Here is an 18,430-nt window from a genome sequence, read left to right on the forward strand (position 1 = left end):
CATCCATATACCTGTCCAACCTTTTCTTAAATAATACAATTGACTCCGCCACCACTATTTCTCCCAGAAGATCATTCCACACGGCTACCACTCTCTGAGTAAAGAAGTTCCCCCTCATGTTACCTCTAAACCTCTGCCCCTTAATTCTTAACTCATGTCCTCTTGTTTTAATCTTTCCTCCTCTTAACGGAAATAGTCCTACGTGGGAAGTTAGTCAGGATGGTTCAGACCCTCAGTATTCATGGTGAGATAGTATTTATTAAACATTGGCTATACGGGAGAAGCCAGAGAATGGTAGTGGATGGTTGTTTCTCAGACTGGAGACCTGTGACTTGTGTGCCTCAGAGATCAGTGCTGGGACTATTGTTTGACATCTATATCAGTCATCTGGTAAATTGGATATGCAAGTTTGCAGATGGCACAAAGATTTGAAGCATTGTGGACAGGGAGGAAGGGTTTTAAAGCTTGCAGAGGGAAACTGGGAAAATGGGTTAAAATAAAAAGACAGATGGAATGTAATGCAGACAAGTGTGAGGTGCTGCATTTTGGAAGTACAAACCAAGGTAGGACATACACAGTAAATGGTGGAGCACTGAGGAGTGCGGTAGATCAGAGGGATCTGGGAACACAGATACATAATTCCCTGAAAGTGGTGTCACAGGTGGAAAGGGTTGTAAAGAGAGCTTTTGACATATTGAGTATAGGAGTTGGGATGTTATGGTAAAGTTGTACAATTTGGAGTATTGTGTCCAGTTTTGGTCACCTAACTACAGGAAAGATATCAATAAGATAGAAAGAGTGCAATGGAGATATTACTAGGATGTTGGCCCGACTTCAGGAACTGAGTTACAGGGAAAGGTTAAGCAGTTAGGACTTTATCCCTGGTGTGTAGAAATGAGGGGAGGTTTGATAGAGATATACAAAAGTTATGTAGGCTAGAGACAGAATAAATGCAACCTGGCTTTTACCACTGCGGTTTGGTGAGATACAAACCAGAGAACATGGTCTAAGGATGAAAGGGGGAAGGATTCGGGGCAACTTCCTCACAGAAAGTAGTGGGAGTGTGGAATGAGCTTCCAGCTGATGTGATGAATGCAGCAGCATCAATTTTCTCATTTAAGAAACATTGGACAGGTGTACAAGATGGGAAGGGATATGGAGGGCTATTGACTGGGTGCACATCAGTGGGATTAGGTAGAATAATTCAGCGCAGACTGGAAGGGAGGTGGGGCCTGTTTTCTGTGCTGTAATGTTTTATGATTCTAACATCTTCACAGCACAGGAAAAGGCCACTTGTTTCAATAAAATCCATGCCAGCTCTTTGCAGGCCAGTCCCAATCACACTTCTCTTTCCCTCCATTTTTTCTCTCCCATTTCCTCTCCCCACCCTGTGCTTTGACTGTGTAGCCCTGCACGTTATTTGCCTTTTGAAATACTAATTGTCCAAAAAGATGATGGAAGCAGGTCGAGCAATCTTTGCATCTTCCAGCATCTGTCCATTAGCTTAGATTTTTTTTTGGCCTTGGAGATCAGTTTTTCAGTGTGGCAACAGGCCTTTTGGTGCATCCTTGTTAAAGGGCTAGAATTTTGACAACTGCCGTATAATTTTCTCTCTTTTGCCTTTTTTTCTGGTCCTTTGGAATCTGACTGTAGTGATTCTTGGAAGATCAGTGCTAATGCGTCCACAATCTCTTCAGCTTCCTCTTTCAGAACTGTGTCCACTGGTTGAGGAAAAAAATATGGCATAAGCATTGTTTTCATCTTTTTTTTTACTCATTTGCACAGCCAGCCTGAACCAATCAAAGGATTCTGGATCGTTTCGGATCTCTCTCTTGGAGCTGCACTGATATGCATTACAGATTCATATGAGTGTATCTTAAGACAGTTACTGTAAGTATGAGTTTCATTTCACAAGCTTCTCTTGTAACAGGGTTGCATAAATGTCCACTTCAGCAAATTACTCGTGTGAAGGATTGGAAGTTGCCACTTCCAGTGGAGTTGAGACAAAGAAGATGAAAACAATGATTTCTTTTTAATTGTACAGTTCAAGTGAAAGTGATACAGTCCTTGGGCTAGTAAGTTTCAAGATTCCTTTATTTTTACATACAAAATTCACTAGATTTTGTTTTTTTTATTTGCCCTTTGAAGGCACCCCTAGTCCAGTGCCTACATCTAGATGAGAACAAAGCAAAAAAAGAATTGCTTCAGAGAAGTATCCTTGGATCCTGCCTATCTTCTCTCGTAGTGAACCCGAACCCCCAATGTGATTAAGAAGCTGTCAGGACCTAAGGGTCTTTGGAAGCCTTGCTCACCATTGTATCCCAGTCTTGATGCCTGATTCCCTGAAGCTGGTCTCCAGCAGCCTGCAGTCTGGTGTGAGGCCTTCCTTCCCTGTGGGATCCTCTCCCAGATCTCTCCTTCTCAATGGGGGTTTCTCTCCTGCACTAGTGCCCTGCGCTAGCAACTCGAAGGTCAGGGCTGTCTACCATGGGCACTGCCATCTTCAGCATAGTGGTCCAGACTTGCAGAACCGAGGGAACAATATTACGGAGGACAAGATTCCTCCAACAAATCATTTGCTCCAGCTAGAAAGTTGCATGTGGAAATTCTGGATGAACAGAGTGTGAAGAATCAAAGATATCACAAGGAAATATTGTAGATGCTGTATGTCATCAATCTGAAAAATTTGCTCTTTTTCTGCAGACCCTGCCAGAGCTGTTGAATGTTGCCAGAATTTTAAATTTGAATTTAGAAATACAGCATGGTAACAGGCCCTTTGGCCCTATGACCCATGCCACCCAATTAACCTACAGCCCTGGTACATTTTGAAGGGTGGGGAAAAAAAACAGAGCACCTGGAGGAAATCCATGCAGGCATGGGGAGAGCATACAAATTCCTAACAGACAGCATTGGATTGAACCCCAATCGTTGGTGCTATAACAGTGTTGTGCTAACCATGTTGGATGGTTTTTTGTGATGCCATTTGCCTTTGGAGTTGTACACTAACAATGAACAGCACTTGGAGATTACATCCAAACAGATTTTCAGCCACTTAAATCCACTTACCTGTATTAATTCCATGTCCCTCATTCAAGTACATGTTCAGATACCTCTTAATGTTGTTCTGCCTCTGCCACCTTCTCTGGGCATCTCATTAGAGAAATCTATCACTCTTCATTGGGAAAATTTTACCCACAGATTCTCTTTACGACTTCTCCCTCTTGCCTTAACTTGTACCCTCTAGTTTCAGACAGGAAACAGACTCAAGTTATCTACCCTCTCCATGCCTTTCATAATTTTACATACTTCTATCTATTCCTTTACTCCAGAGAAAACAGACCCAGCCAATCAAATCTTTCCTGATAGTTCAAGCTCTTCAGTTACATGTAAGGTATGGTTAAACTTAGGATGCAAAGACTTACAGAGATGGGAAACTTTCCTGCATTCTCTAGAGCTTGATCACATCTTTCTTATAATTTGGTGACCAGTATTGCAGTGTGGTTTAAGCCACCTATTCTCAACCTTCATTCACTTTCTAAAAAAATTTATACTCGGTCCACGAGTCCATGCTGCCCAATTTACACCCAGTTGACGTACGCCCCCGGTACATTTCGAAGGGGTTGTTGGTTATGGACTTTGAGCAGTTTATGGGCCCCCTTCCCTGTGAAGCAGTCAATTTGTAGTCTTTTCCATATTTCTCTCCTACCAACAACATTAAAAAAATATATATTGCACGAGGTGAAAGGAAAATGAGGCTTTTACATAAATGTGGTGTGGCCAGCCACCCCCTGGGGTGCTGTAGGGCCCCCATTGAAAATGACTGACTTGAACAATGTTTGTGTGATTGTAAAATGGCATGCTCAGTTCCTCAACCAGTGATGGCAAACACCACTTTCATCATGCTGCATTCCTGCATTGTCACTTCCAACATACTCTGTATTTGTACTCACAGGTCTGTCCATTTAATAATCCTCGGGGCTCTGCCATTCATTGTGTGTCTCCTTGCACTTGTCAGGTTTAAATTCCATCTGCCATTTGGTCAAAACTCTGTCACAAACCTTTCTTCACTGTTCTCTACACTCCAACTTCAGTGTCATCTGAAAACTTACCATGTATACCATTGTATAGGACAACAGAATTTTAAAGGTGACATTTTTAAGTTTTGAATCATCCTAAACAAAGGTTCTAAAATTCTTATCTTGCCAACAAAGTCACAACACTGCCACCATCTTCCCATTAGTTATGCCCCATTAGTTATTTGGGAAGCCTCAGTACTCTATATGCACAATCCAAATGCTGTTGGCTCTGAACAGAAATGGCCTGTTACAGAAGGTGTCATGACCCCCAAATCTGGCACTTACCACTGACCAGTGAATACTGTTATTGCTCAAAACCACAGTATTAGGGCAAATTCCAGGGCTGTCATATACACAGGTCGCCTTGTACAATGGCATATATGGTACTATGTAAGACAAACAAAACAAACCAACACTGACCTATGGCACCACATGGGTCACAGGTCTCCAATCTGAAAAACACTTCTCTGCTGCCATTTGCTTCCTACCCAGTTAGCTGGTTCACCCTGGTCCCATTTGTCCTAACCTTCCAGGCTGGGCTTCTATACAACATATTGTCAAGCAGCTTGCCAAGGTTTGTGTAGGCTACTTTGAAAAAAAAATGTCAAATTTGTGACATTATTTCCCACACACATCCTTGCTTATGATCCTGAATCAGTCCTTGTCTTCCTAACGCAAATAAATGCTGAAAACTCTCTGAATTCCTTCCAGTGATGTTCCCCTGATGCAATGATCACCAGCCTGGCTTATCCATCCTACTATACTCCTGTCTTCTGGTACATCACCTCTGGCTAAAAATTATACAAAAATCTCTGCCAAGACCTCCTCCCCTCCCTACTTACAGGTGACATCCTATGCTATCATTATCAGACCCAGAGACCAATGTGATGTTGATGTGCTCCAGGATATTATGGTTTCCTTTCCTAAACTCAGTAACTTCCATGTCTTTTCTATAGCAACTATAGGCAAGAAATATTTTGAAGCCCTCATATGGACATCCATACTAATCTTCAGGGTTACCTCATCTCTTCCTTTTACTCTTGATGTACATAAAATTTTGGGGGAATTTCTTTTATTTTGTCTGCCAGAAATATCTCGTGTGCCCTTTTTGCCCTCCTAATTTCCTCAAGTGTGTTGCTATATCCTTTGTTAATCAAGGGGCTCGCTTCATCCCAGTTGCCTACACCTGACATGTGCCTCCTCTTTCCTGATCAGACCCTTAATGTCCCTCATCAACCAAGAATCTTTAATCTTGACAACCTTGCCCTTCACTGCAATAAAATATGCTAGTCGTGAATTCTTGCTTTTAAAATCCTTCCTGTTGCAGATGTCCCTTATCGTGCAAATAGTTTGTTCCAATCAACATTTGAGAATTCTTGAATTGAAATTTGTCCTTCCCCGACTTAGGACATTAACTTAAATATCAGTCCAATCTTTTCCCAGAACAGTCCTGAAACTAATTAAATCCTGGTCACTGGTCCAAAAGTTCTCTCCTGCTGACTTATCAACCAGTCTACTCTTGATCCCAAAATAGGTGGATCTTAGAGAGAACATTTAAATTGGTAAAAAAAATTTGTTGACATCTTGGTGTATATGAATATTTGTAGCTGCTGAATATCTCCTGGCTTGATTCTTATGTAATGTAATAACATTTTCAGGGCCACCACGAGGCCAGTGTCTCCACCACTGCTGTGTTCCAACCCAGACACCAGCTCCATTGTATCACCACTAAGAAACTTCTCCAGCAATTCCTTTGAACAACACATCACAAACATCTTGCATCGTAATGCAACGAATCCACTACTTTTGAGGTGCCATTTTAACATGTAATCATGAGGCATGTTTCCATTAAAATGCATGCATTGTTTGCAGTCACGTTGCTTCTAACTTCAGGAATGTAACTTGGATAAAATAGCTAGACATTTTTTTCCACTTTTGTGGTAAATTTGCAGGCCCATTTTCACAGTGAAGCCTTCGAAAAGAGAACATTTGTTGGTCAGTTGTTGTTCAGTTATTAACAGGTTGATCGCTCTACATATTGTAAGAAACGGAAAGTTGTGGTAGTAGGAGATTTTAACTTTCCGCATATTGAATAGGACTCCCATACCGTAAAAGGACTGGATGGCTTGGAGTTTGTCAAACTGGTGTAGTGCATAAGGGTGCAAGGAAAACAAATAGAAGAGTCATGAAACATATGGAGATTAAGGAGGTGGTGATTGCTGCCTTACTGCGAATATTGGTGGACAAATCTCCTGGGCCGGATATGACATCCCCTCGGACCTCGATGAGGAAAAGTGGTGAAATTGCGGGAGCCTGACGGAAAGGTGCTGGAGGAGGTGTTGTCCTTCTGTTTAAGAAAGGCTCCAAAAGTAAACCAGGTAACTATAGGCCAGTGAGCCTGACATCAGTAGTAGGTAAATTATTGGACGGAGTTCTGAGAGACAGGATGTATAAGTATTTGGACAGCCATGACTGATTGAGGACAGTCAGCATTGGCTTTGTGCATGGTAGGTCATGTTTAACAAATCTTGTAGAGTTTTTCGAGAAAGTTACCAAGAAGGCATATGAAGGAAAGGGTGTGGATATTGTCTATGTGGACTTTAGTAAGGCCTTTGACAGGTCTCACGAGGGAGGTTAGTTCAGAAGGTTAAGACACTAAGTATACATGAAGGGGTTGTAAACTGGATTTGAAATTGGCTGTGTTGGAAAAAACAGAGTGGTAATGGATGGTTGCTTCTCAGATACGCTGTGATACGCTGTGATACGCCTTCAAACAATCCACGGTGAAAAGTTCGTCTTTATCCCCATGTCTGTAACGAGTGATGTGCCTCAGGGATCTGTGTGGGACCATTGTTGTTTGTTATCTATATCAATGATCTGGATGATAACGTGGTAAATTGGATCAACAAGTTTGCTGGTGACACAAAGATAGGAGGCGTTGTGGAGAGTGAGGAAGATTTTCAAAGCTTGCAGAGGGATCTGGACCAACTGGGAGAATGGGCCAGTAAATAGATGATGGAGTTTAATGCAGACAAGTGTGAGGTATTGCATTTTAGAAGAGCAAATCAAGGAAGACATATACTATAAGTGGTCGGGCACTGAGGAGTGCAGAGGATCAAATAGACCTGGATATACAAGTGCATCGTAAACGGACAGGATTGTAAAGAAAGTTTTTGGCATTTCGGCCTTTATAAATAAAAGTATTGAGTACAGGAGTTGGGATGTTATGTTGAAGACATTGGTGAGGTCAAATTTGTAATATTGTGTCTAGTTCTGGTCACCTAACTACAGGAAAGATATCAGTAAGATAGAAAGAGTTTAGAGAAGATTTACTAGGATGTTGCCAGGTCTTTAGAAGTTGAGTTACAGGGAAGATTAAACAGGTTATTCCTTGGAACGAAGAAGAATAAGGGGAGATTTGATAGAGAGGTTTACAAAATTATGAGGAGTATAGACAGAGAAAATGCAACAAGGCTCTTTCTGCTTAGATTAGGAGAGAGAAATACAAGAGGAAATGGCTTTAGGGTGAAAGGGGAAAGGTTTAGGGGGGGACATTGGGGGTAGTTCTTCACTCTGGTGGGAGTGTGGACAGCTGCCATCTGATGTGGATGTTGACTCAATCTTGAGTTTTAAGAATAAACTGGATAGACACATGGATGGGAGAGGGGATATAGAATTGGAGCAGGTTATTGGGTCTAGCTGAACAATGGTCAGCACAGACTAGAAGACCAAATGGGCTGTTTTCTGTGCTGTAGTGTTCTATGATTCTATCTCTTGGCAAGTGTAATTGGCATGATTGGTTTTGGATGTTGTGCTGTGGTTGGCTTGCTTGGTGAATTTATTTTTACTGTGCCACGTCATCACTGTCAGCAGTGGAGTGAGAGTTTTTCTCCTCTGAAATCCAACTATGGGTCATTTTGATGAAGGGTTACTGAGACTAGCAGACTGGACTCAATACCTGTTCTTATCTGGGTTAGCATTCTTTGCCTCTGGTGCTCAATAGGTGGGCTGGAATGACTCAAAAGTCTGCAGGGCAAATGGTGTACTTTAAAGATAAAGGTACATTTCCAATGCTATCATACCTTGATGAAGGGCTCAAGCCCAAAACGTTGGTTATATATCTTTATCTTTGCTACATAAAGTGCACTGTTTAACCTGCTGAGTTTCTCCAGCATTGTTTTTTAATTGTATTTTGACATACAGCATGGTAGCAGGTCTTTTACACCCAATTGACCCCAGTACGTTTTATGAATGGTGGGAGAAAACTGGAGCCCCAAGGATAAACCCGTGCAGACACAGGAAGAATGTACAATCGCCTTAGAGATGGCATGGGATTCAAATCATGGTCCCAATCGATGACACTGTTAATTGCCGCCTGCATTTTCACTTTGGATCAACTCAAGGCAGCTTGGATTGGAAGTGCACATACACCAGAATGAGAATGAGTACAGGATAAACATGACTATGTAGTGCTGGACACAGCCAAGAAAGACTCAACCACCACAATGAAAGTTGTTAATGACTGTTTTAATTCAAATTCAGCGCACGTCCCTTTAAGGGCAGCATGAACTCAGCCACCTTGTGCATTGTGATGTCATAATTGCTGCCCTGGACGCGTGCTGGGCAGGAGATTTGAGGCAGGGAGAAACCCTGACAGTGCCATCTTCCCATAGCTGACCTGCCACGTGGCATTACACACGGGGCTGGTTCGCCAGAACCAGCTGTGATACGCCTTCAAACAATCCACGGTGAAAAGTTCGTCTTTATCCCCATGTCCAAAGTGAAAGTACTGCCAGACCACTGGAGGACCTTGTATGGACCTTCATATGGGCATTGTAAAAGTGCCATACGTGGGCCACGTCGAACAAATACAAATTCCGCCAAGTCCAGCTCTTTGGGATGATGTGTCGGCTGGGCACCATGATGCGAGGGAGGCAGGGGGGGCTAGCAAGGATAGTTTCTTACAGAAATCTGCCAAAAGTTTTGCGTGCTCGGACTTAACGTTGGGCCAAAGAACTCACCGGGCAACGATAGCGGCGCACCGTAGACCAGTTCTGCAGAAGATGCCTGTAGGTCCTCCTTGGGTGCCGTTCTGATGCCAAGGAGGACCCAGGGCAGTTCGACTGCCCAGCCTGGGCCGGTGAGGCGAGCCATGACGATGAAACCTCCACCAAACCATTTGCTTGCGGGTGGTAGGCAGTGGTGTGGTGGAGTTTAACCCCCAGGAGGTTCGCCAGCTGAGCCCAGAGCGTGGAGGTGAACTGGGCACCCCTGTCACTGGTGATGTGCGCTGGGACTCCAAACTTTGGGGTCCAATGACTGACTAGGTTCCTGGCGCACATCTCTGCGGAAGCCTCTTTGATGGGAACGGCCTCCAGCCATCTCATGGTCTGATCGACTATTGTGAGAAGGTAGCGCGCTTCTCTGGACACTGGCAGGGGCCTACAACGTCAACATGAATGTGCTGGGGAGGAGTCACGTGATGGAGTAGTGGCCGGACGGTGAACTCCAGCCCTCTCCAGAAGAGTCGGGAAAAACAAAGGAAAACACAAAGGCACAGAAATAAAAGTTACAGAAAAGTGAGTATAAAGGTGGAAAGAAGATGGCGACAAAAAAAGAAAAATCGAAAGCAACGGTAAGAAGAGAGGAAGAGAAGACAAAGGAGGAAAAAGGTGAAGGCCTTACCTGTCCGAAGAGGCCCGCTGCGGAGAGAGAAACCCACTCCCTCAGGTCGATAAATAATGGACTACAAAAATGGCTCGCAGAGCCGAGTAAAAGTGCGCAACCCTGCATGCGAATGAAAAAAAACACACCGACGGGAGGGGGGACCAGCTGGGGAGTCGATCTCCACAGCCGGCAACGACAGCTGCAGAACACCTGCAGCAAGAAGAGACCACAGAAGACAATGGAAACAAGAAAGAAGAGGAGGAAAGGGCATCAAAGAAACAACAGATGGCCAACCCAGAGGAAAAAGAAGAGGAAGAGGAAGAGTACAGGGAAATAGAAGAAGAAAAGAAAGGCAAGGTAAAGGATATACTTGCTCTTATTAAAGGATACATGGAGTCATTTAAAGAATGGCAAACACAGGAATTTAAGGATTTAAGAAAAAGAATAAACAACACAGAAGAGAAAATAAATAAAATGGAGATGACCTTAACAGAAATGGGCAAGAAAATGGACAAGATGGAAGAGCGGGCAGTAGCAGCAGAAATGGAGGTAGAAGACTTAAAAAAGAAATTGGAGAAATCTAATAAAAAAACTAAAGAGACACAAGAACTACTAGCTCAAAAAATAGATACAATGGAAAACCATAACAGAAGAAATAACATAAAGATAGTGGGCCTTAAGGAAGATGAAGAAGGCAAGAATATGAGGGAGTTTATAAAAGAGTGGATCCCTAAGACCCTAGGATGTCCAGAACTACAGCAAGAAATGGAAATAGAAAGGGCACATAGAGTATTGGCCTCTAAACCACAACCACAACAAAAACCAAGATCTATTGTAGTAAAATTCCTAAGATATACTACAAGAGAAAAGGTACTGGAGAAGACAATGGAAAAAGTAAGAGAGGGCAACAAATCACTGGAGTATAAAGGGCAAAAAATCTTCATTTATCCAGATATAAGTTTTGAACTCCTAAAGAAGAGAAAAGAGTTCAATACAGCAAAGGTGATTTTATGGAAGAAAGGGTATAAATTTATACTAAAGCATCCAGCGGTATTGAAAATATTTATTCCAGGACAACAAAACAGACTATTCTCGGATCCAGAAGAAGCACGAAAATTTGCAGAACGATTACAAAAATAGACTGATGGAGGAAGACGGGTAATGAGAGTTAAAATGATCACGATTGATATGTATGTGGGTAAAGTCAAAAATAGACTGAGGGATGAAGACGGGTAATGAGAGTAAAAATGATCACGATTGATATGTATGCGGGTAAAGAGGTATAAGAGTGAATAGAGACAATGAGCATACATGAATGTATCTGTACTTAGAGGAAAATATAGATAGTATAGACAAGAATTAATAAGGGAAGGTAATGGAATAGAGAGAATAAGGAGGGAATTAAAAGAGTGACCTTTGTGACATATGAAAAGTGAAATCTTTTCTGGGGGAGGCGGGGTGGGGGGAAATAGCGGTCACTGCAAAATCAGTTGACGCTTGCGAGTGGATTCGCAAATCCAAATGGAGAGGGGAGATGTGGTTGTCCGACAAGGGATAAAGGACAACTCAGGAGGTGAAGGGGAGATTGGGGATAAATAAGATAGAAATAGGAGAATAAGGAAAATGTTGGATGTTGTAGGAATGTTGTCTTATAAAGAGTTGAAAATAAGAAAACAGAAATGGAAAAGGAGGAAAGGTAATGATGGAAAAACGGAAAGAGAAGATAAACAAAATATAAAAGGGCTACGCTGAACTATATGTCTTTAAATATTAATGGAATACATAACCAAATTAAAAAGGAAGAAACTACTAAATTTAAATGAATAAATGTATTCCATTATAAAAAATAACATATAGATTAAGAAATAATATTGAAATATTCGAACAAGTATAGGAGCCTTACATTAAGTACAATAGCGAAAACCTACCGGGGACAAACATTACCTAAGTTGATGGAAGGAGAAGGAAAGAAAAGAATGGACTCAGTAGAATTTCTGGTGTAATTTTGTTGAATGACAACATTGTCTGACTGGCTTAATGCAACCTAGATTGTATACCTAAAATGGATGAGAGGGGGGGGTGGGGGTGTGGTTTGGGAGGAAGGGGGGGGGGAGAAAAAGTCACTGTATATGTGTGAAAAAGAAATAGTGTATATCATGGCTAATGTGATTTATGGTGTGAAAAATAAAAAATTAAAAAATAAATAAATAAAAACCATGAATGTGCTGAAATCTCCGCACTGCCGGGTCGAATTGCTGGATTGGGGCCTGCATATGCCGGTGGACCTTGGAGGCCTGGGAGCTGGTGCAGTTCCTCGCCATCTCGGCCACCTTTTTGAGCCCGTGCCACACAAACCGCTCTGCCACCATTTGCACCGAAGTCTTCACAGAGGGATGGGCTAGGTGGTGGACTAAGCTGAAAACCCTCGACCTCCACTGAGGTGGGACTACCGGGCGCGGCGAGCCGGTGGAGACGTCACAGAGCAGCGTGTCCGGGCTGTTGGGCAACTGAATGTCCTGGAGCTCGAGGCCAGAGATGGTGGTCCAGAGAGCCTGTGTCTCTGTGTCCAGCTTCTGGGCCTGTGTAAAATGTGTGAGACAAGGCCAGGTGCGAGAACGTGGATCGCCGGACGAGTGAACTCATCCGCCACGACGTTGTCTTTGCCTGCCGTGTGCCGGATGTTGGTGGTGAACTCTGACACATAGGAGAGGTGGCTTTGCTGGCAAGCCAACCACGGAATTTTGCCATCGCGAGTGCCTGTGAGGGGCTTGTGGTCTCGTGAACAACGTGAAGGGCCTGCCCTCCAGAAAGTATCGAAAGTGCTGGATGGCCAGGTACAGCGCCAGGAGCTTCCGGTCAAAAGCACTGTACTTGAGCTCCGGCGGGTGCAGCTGTTTGCTAAAGAAGGCCAGCAGGCGCCACTGTCTGTTGAGCCACTGCTCAAGAATGCCCTGTACCGCTGTGGCTGAGGCGTCCACCGAGAGCACCGTGTTGCCTCCGAGCGTGAGTTGCGTTGGCAAATGGCTCCTTTGTTGCGGCAAAAGTGGTCTCTGCCTCCGACCAGGTTAGGACTTTCTCCTTAGTGGCAATCAACGCGAACAGCGGTCGCATGGTGCTGGTGGCACCGGGGATGAACCGATGATAAAAATTTACCATCCCCATGAACTCCTGCAGACTCTTGAGGGTGGTTGGCTTGGGGAACTGCAGGACGCTGCGACCTTTTCTGGCGCTGGGGCAGCCCCTGCTGCCGAGATGGTGTGCCCCAGGAACGTTGACCGTGAGGCCAAACTCCGCCAGTCGGGCAAACAGGGTACGGCATTGAGCCTTGTGCTCTTTGCAATTGCGGCTGGCGATAAGGATATCATGGAGGTAGATAAACACAGAGTCCAAGTCCCTACCCACTGCGTCCATGAGGCACTGAAAAGTCTGGGCCGCGTTCTTGAGGCCGAAAGGCATGCACAGGAATTCAAAGAGGCCAAAGATGTCCTCGTGGTGTACCGGGATCTGATGATACCCCTGCTCCAGATTGACCTTGGAGAAGACTTGCACGCCGTGGAAATTGGCCGAGGTCTTGAATGTGTGGAACTTGTCCGGTGTGGTTGCGTCATTCAAACGCTGGTAATCGCCGCAGGGTCTCCAGCCCCCAGAAGATTTGGGGACCATGTGGAGAGGGGGTGCCTAGACACTGTCCAAGCGACGGACAATCTCCAATTCCTGCAGCCGGGAAATCTCCTCCTTTGCCAGCTGCAGCTTTTCAGGCGGAAGTCGTCTGGGCTTGGCATGCTGGGGTAAAGTGGCACTGAACTGTGGTTGAAGGATGGCGGGGAACTCATGGAGTATGTTCAAATATTCATCCCTGGAAGTGGCGATAGTGGCAATTTCGTGGCGCCCAGGTGCACCCACTGAATTGGTGCGAGCGTTGACCAGCCTCTTGCCCTTCATGTCAACCAATAGTCCGTGTGCCCTCAGGAAGTCGGCCCCTAACAACGCAGTACCCACTGAGGCTAACACGAACTTCCAGCGGAATTTCTCTTTCCCAATCTGGATCTCCACCCTATGGGTACCGAAGGTCTTGATGGTGGAACCGTTGGCTGCCCGCAGGGTGGAACCACGGGACCGGGTGCATGTCTCGAGGCCGGTAGAGGGCAGGACGCTCAGCTCCGCTCCTGTGTCCACTAGGAAAAGTCTGCTGGTGGACTTGTCAGTAATGTGAAGGAGACTGTCCACGTGGCCAGCCATCACAGCAATCAACAGTGGCTGGCCGGGTCGTTTCCCCTGGTAGTCACACGGTTATCGGCACTTACGAGCTTGAGCTCCCCAGCGCTGATGGTAGAAGCAGCAAGTGGAATGGTGCTCCTCTGGTGGAATGGTGCTCCTCCGGCTTGTGTTGCGGCCGACTGGCTCTTGATCGTGCAACCTGACTGAGGGCTGTGCCATTCTCCCTGTTGGTGCGCCAGAGGGTATCCGCTCAGGCTGCAACTCAGCGTGGATCCGTGAAGTCCTCATCCACCAGGAGTAGTTGGATGTCCCCGGGTATCTGCTTGAGGAAGATCTGACGGAATAGGAAACAAGCTTTGTGATACTCCGCCAGCGCCAGCATCTCCTCCATTAGGGCCAATGGTGTGGGGTCCCCAAGCCCGTCGAGGTGCAGGAGTCTGGCACGCTGCTGAGGGGAGAGCCTGAAAATGCCAAGGAGCAGGTTCTTGAGGGTAGGATATTTCCCCTCGGCCGGTGGGTTGTGCATTAGATCGTCCTCCCTGGCTGCTGTTTCTTCGTCCAGCACACTCATGACGTGGTAGAACATCATGGTGTCTGCTAAAATGTTCCTCAGTTGAAACTGCACCTCCACTTGCCTGAACCACGTACACGGGCAATGGGTCCAGAAGGGGCAGTTTGATGGCAACGGCGTTGATCTCTGCCGGATCCATGTACTTGAGACCAGAGAGGCATCTGGGCTCAACGGGGTCACAATGTAGTAGTGCTGGACACAGCCAAGAAAGACTCAGCTACCACACTGAAAGTCGTTAATGATTATTTTTATTCAAATTCAGCGCATGCTCCTTTAAGGGCGGCGTGAGCTCAGTCACCTTGTGCGTTGTGACGTCTTAATCGCTGCCTCAGGCACGGGCTGGAAAGGAGACTTGAAACAGGGAGAAACCCTGGCAGCACCATCTTCCCATGGCTACCCCACCATGTAGTGTTACATGTGGGGCCGGTTCGCCATGAGAGAGTGCACTGCCACACATGCTTCCTTTTCCAAGGGCCATTGTTGAACTTGGATGACAATCCAACAGCATTCACAGCAGTCTTCTAATTCTACTTGTATTTTAAAGCAAATCCAAATTTGTAATTATGAAATATTAGTCCTGGATTGGTATTGCTTTATCCTAACTGTCGGGGTTATCTTCCTGCATTACCATTTCAACTAACTACTACATCAGGTTGAGGTGATATTCCCCATCAGCAAAGTCTCCTCTATTTCCTGCTGTTGTCACTCTGAACATAATTTTCAAGCGTCACTGACAACCTTTCATCTGTTAAGGACTCTTGTTGACTGCTGTCAGAGGCATCGAATGCTTATTAATTTGAGCTTACATTAGCCATTGATATGATGCACCTGCTAGAATTATGCATGATTATTCTATTCCATCCTGCTTGTGATTCATTTGGATTTGCATGCAATAACCAGGTCAGAGATTTTAGTTTGTTAATTTCTATGTTAATATATCTTCATTCATTAAGAGCTTCGAGCGCAGAGGGAGCTCCACCACCACAGGAGTGCTTGCAGCTCTTGAGTCGAGCCACCCAGGTTTTCAGAGAAGAGTACATCCTCAAACAGGCTCTTGCAAGGGACGAAATATCACGAAGGTAATGGATACAAAAATCTGTCTCAAGATTTTAAGCACTTGATTCTCCCTCTGTACTCCAATTATGAACTGATGAAGGTAGCAATGAAGCAAAAGTTTTCTCGAGAAAAGTAGCCACTGAAGTGCAGAAATTGCATGAATCAAATACTTTCTATATATATTCAATGTTTTGACATTGCATGTTTGTGAATGAGTCTTCTTCATGCAAATTTATGTATTCCAGGGTGAAGCTTCTAATTAGTCAGAAGAACAAGCAACAGCATGATCTTGCACAGTGCCTCAAGGAAAAGTAAGTATGTGTTCAGGCCCTGGAAGTGTTGACAAGCTGGTGAATTCCAGTAAAAGCTACCTTTGAGACACAATTAATTTGAGACACAATTTTTTGTGCCTTCAAAGCATCTTTCAGAAGAAAGCAAAAGACAGCTTAAGAAAATGAAAGGGGACAAATGGAAGATGCACATAAGCTACTGAATATAAATTAAATTGCAGAGCTAAGAGCACACAGAGGAAAATAAAACTGAGGCAGGCTTTAAATTATTTAGACATACAGCACAGTAACAGGCTATTTCAGCTCACAAGTCTGTGCTGCCCGATTTACACCCCATTACCCTTCACCATTCGTACATTTTGAACGGTGGGAGGAAACCGGAGCCCTGTGGAAAACCCAGACAGACATAGGGAGAACGTACAAGCTCCTTACAGACAGGTCGGGATTTGAACCCAGGTCCAATCCTGATCACAGGTGCTGTAAAAGCATTGCACTAACTGCTACACCAACCATGCCGCCCCAATTTTGGTTTTGGGAATAAGAAAATGGCAGAGTTGTTAAATGCTGGCAGTATTCTTATAATAGTGCGCATTTAAGAACAAGGAGCTTTAAATAATTGATGCCTAGCAAATGAACTGGAAGCAAAGCAGTGGGACCAAAGGATGAAAAATCCACAGAGCCCAATGGTTTGCAGTTTCCAAGGATTCTTTGAGCTCTTAATCTATGATTTTATTTTTGTATGTGTATTTTGGTTGTCATCTTCCACATTTCCTGAGAACCATAGAACACTACAGCATAGAAACAAGCCCTTTGGCCCATCTTGTCTGTGCCAAATTATTCTGCCTTATCGTATTGACCCAAAAATTCTGGAGTTCTAGAATATCCATAGCATAATGCTGTAGATAGAGGGCAAACAAAATGGTAAGTTCCAAGCACTGTTCCTCCAGGGATCAGTGCTGGATTTGTAACCTTTTACAATCTGTACAAATGATTGAAGAGGTGTTTTATTGCCAAATTGCTGTTAATGAAACAAAAATAATTTGAAGGAAACAGAAAATATCAAGAAACAAATATAGACAGGAAAAGTGTGTGGTCTGTGAAGTTTACATTTGTTGTAGAGTCTAGAATCAGGAGGTATACTTGGTGCATCTGTCATTGATACTGAGATAAGGAGCAATTTCTAATTGGCAAAGGGGTGTGCAAGTTGGATTCTATAATCCAGAAAGATGCTTCTTTGAGAATATTCAAGGTAGAATTTTGGATGGTGAACTAATTACATTTCCTGGCAGGAAGATATTGAGGCCAAAGGTTAGCTCTTACTAAAAGACAAAGCAGGATTTAAAGGGGTTTTTTTTAACCACTGATCACAGTGAGCCATTAATTCATTTTTAAAATTTAGACATACAGCATGGTAAAAGGCCCTTTTAGCCCACGAACCTGTGCCACCCAGTTGATCTTCACAGACCACCTTTACGTTTTGAACAGTGGGAGGAAACTGGACCATCCGGAGGAAACGCATGCAGACACAGGGAGGACGTACAAACTCCTTACAGACAACGCTGGATTCAAACCCCAATCGCTGGCACTGTACTGAGTTGCGCTAATTGCTATGCCCTAATCTGGATATTCTCATGTTTTTGAAACCAATGACCCCTTTATCGGTGACAAAGGAACTTGATTGGACTCTCACTAGTGGTATGTGAGATAGCTTTGATGTCCAGGCTTGTTATGTGTAGGAAATCGGCAGTGTTGCCAATAGCAGTAACATATCTCAAACGGAATCAGAAGAGTAATAGCTGTTGAGCAGAGTAAAAAGTTGTTCATGCGTGTTTAAAAGGGTATATTTTTCTGAGGGCAGCAATGAGGATTTTAAGGATTGTGTAGCCAACAAAAGGCCAGCTCTTGAGATGCACTCTGGGTTATAAAACTCAAAAGACTGCAGGATGTGGATAATAGGCATTGCAGAGAAGGTGGGAGGTTGGAGCATATGAGTCCTTGCAGATTAGGGTGCCAAATTAGGATGGGGTTTTACTTTGTTTTCTACATTTTTTTTGGAGTTTCTGACTTTGAATTACCAAGTCCTACTTCTCTAGGTTTTTAAGGTTGTTCTCAAAGACTAAAAATTTTCAATAAGATGTCTAGGAAAATCCAGCTTTTTATTCGTTTTTTATAATTATCCTATTCTGGATCTCCATCTCTCAGAAACAATTGAGCATCCCACCTTCAGGCATCAATTTCATGAGTTTGCTGAATTAACATACTACAAAAGGCAATCAAAGAACATTTTTAGATCATAAGAACATTTTTCTGGTCAAAAATTGTAATCTAAATTGTATCATTTTGGAATTTTATAATCCTTGTAACTAATCTTTAAAATTATCAACATGCTTGAACTGTGCAACAGTCTGTCACTCTGTTGGGATTGTGTTATTATTAATCTTTAATTATTCTATATATTTAGTAAAGTTAGTGGGCTGGATTCAGGGACACAAACACTTGTGCTCAAAAACCATTTTGAGAGACGAAATGTCTACTAGTTCATTGTTGGTTGA

General features: G+C 43.8%; 1 protein-coding gene across 6 annotated transcripts in view; it reads left to right on the top strand.

The window, feature by feature from the left end:
* The window catches only part of nup88 (nucleoporin 88), a 100,530-nt gene that overhangs the window by 54,445 nt on the left and 27,655 nt on the right, over positions 1-18,430 (top strand). For 3 of the 6 annotated variants that reach the window (XR_011340088.1, XM_069885012.1, XM_069885015.1), the window contains exons 10-13: positions 1,786-1,890; positions 5,735-5,902; positions 15,486-15,611; positions 15,834-15,899. Coding sequence is in view for 5 of the 6 variants with exons in the window: in XM_069885012.1 (XP_069741113.1) it covers positions 1,786-1,890; positions 5,735-5,902; positions 15,486-15,611; positions 15,834-15,899 (465 nt within the window). In the remaining variant the exon portion in view is untranslated. Of the gene's footprint in view, positions 1-1,785; positions 1,891-5,734; positions 5,903-15,485; positions 15,612-15,833; positions 15,900-17,277; positions 18,295-18,430 lie in introns of those variants that run through there. The other 3 variants (XM_069885014.1, XM_069885016.1, XM_069885013.1) reach the window with 3 other exon arrangements.

The sequence above is a fragment of the Narcine bancroftii genome, chromosome 6, assembly GCF_036971445.1.
Source record: "Narcine bancroftii isolate sNarBan1 chromosome 6, sNarBan1.hap1, whole genome shotgun sequence".
Taxonomy (NCBI): Eukaryota; Metazoa; Chordata; class Chondrichthyes; order Torpediniformes; family Narcinidae; genus Narcine; species Narcine bancroftii.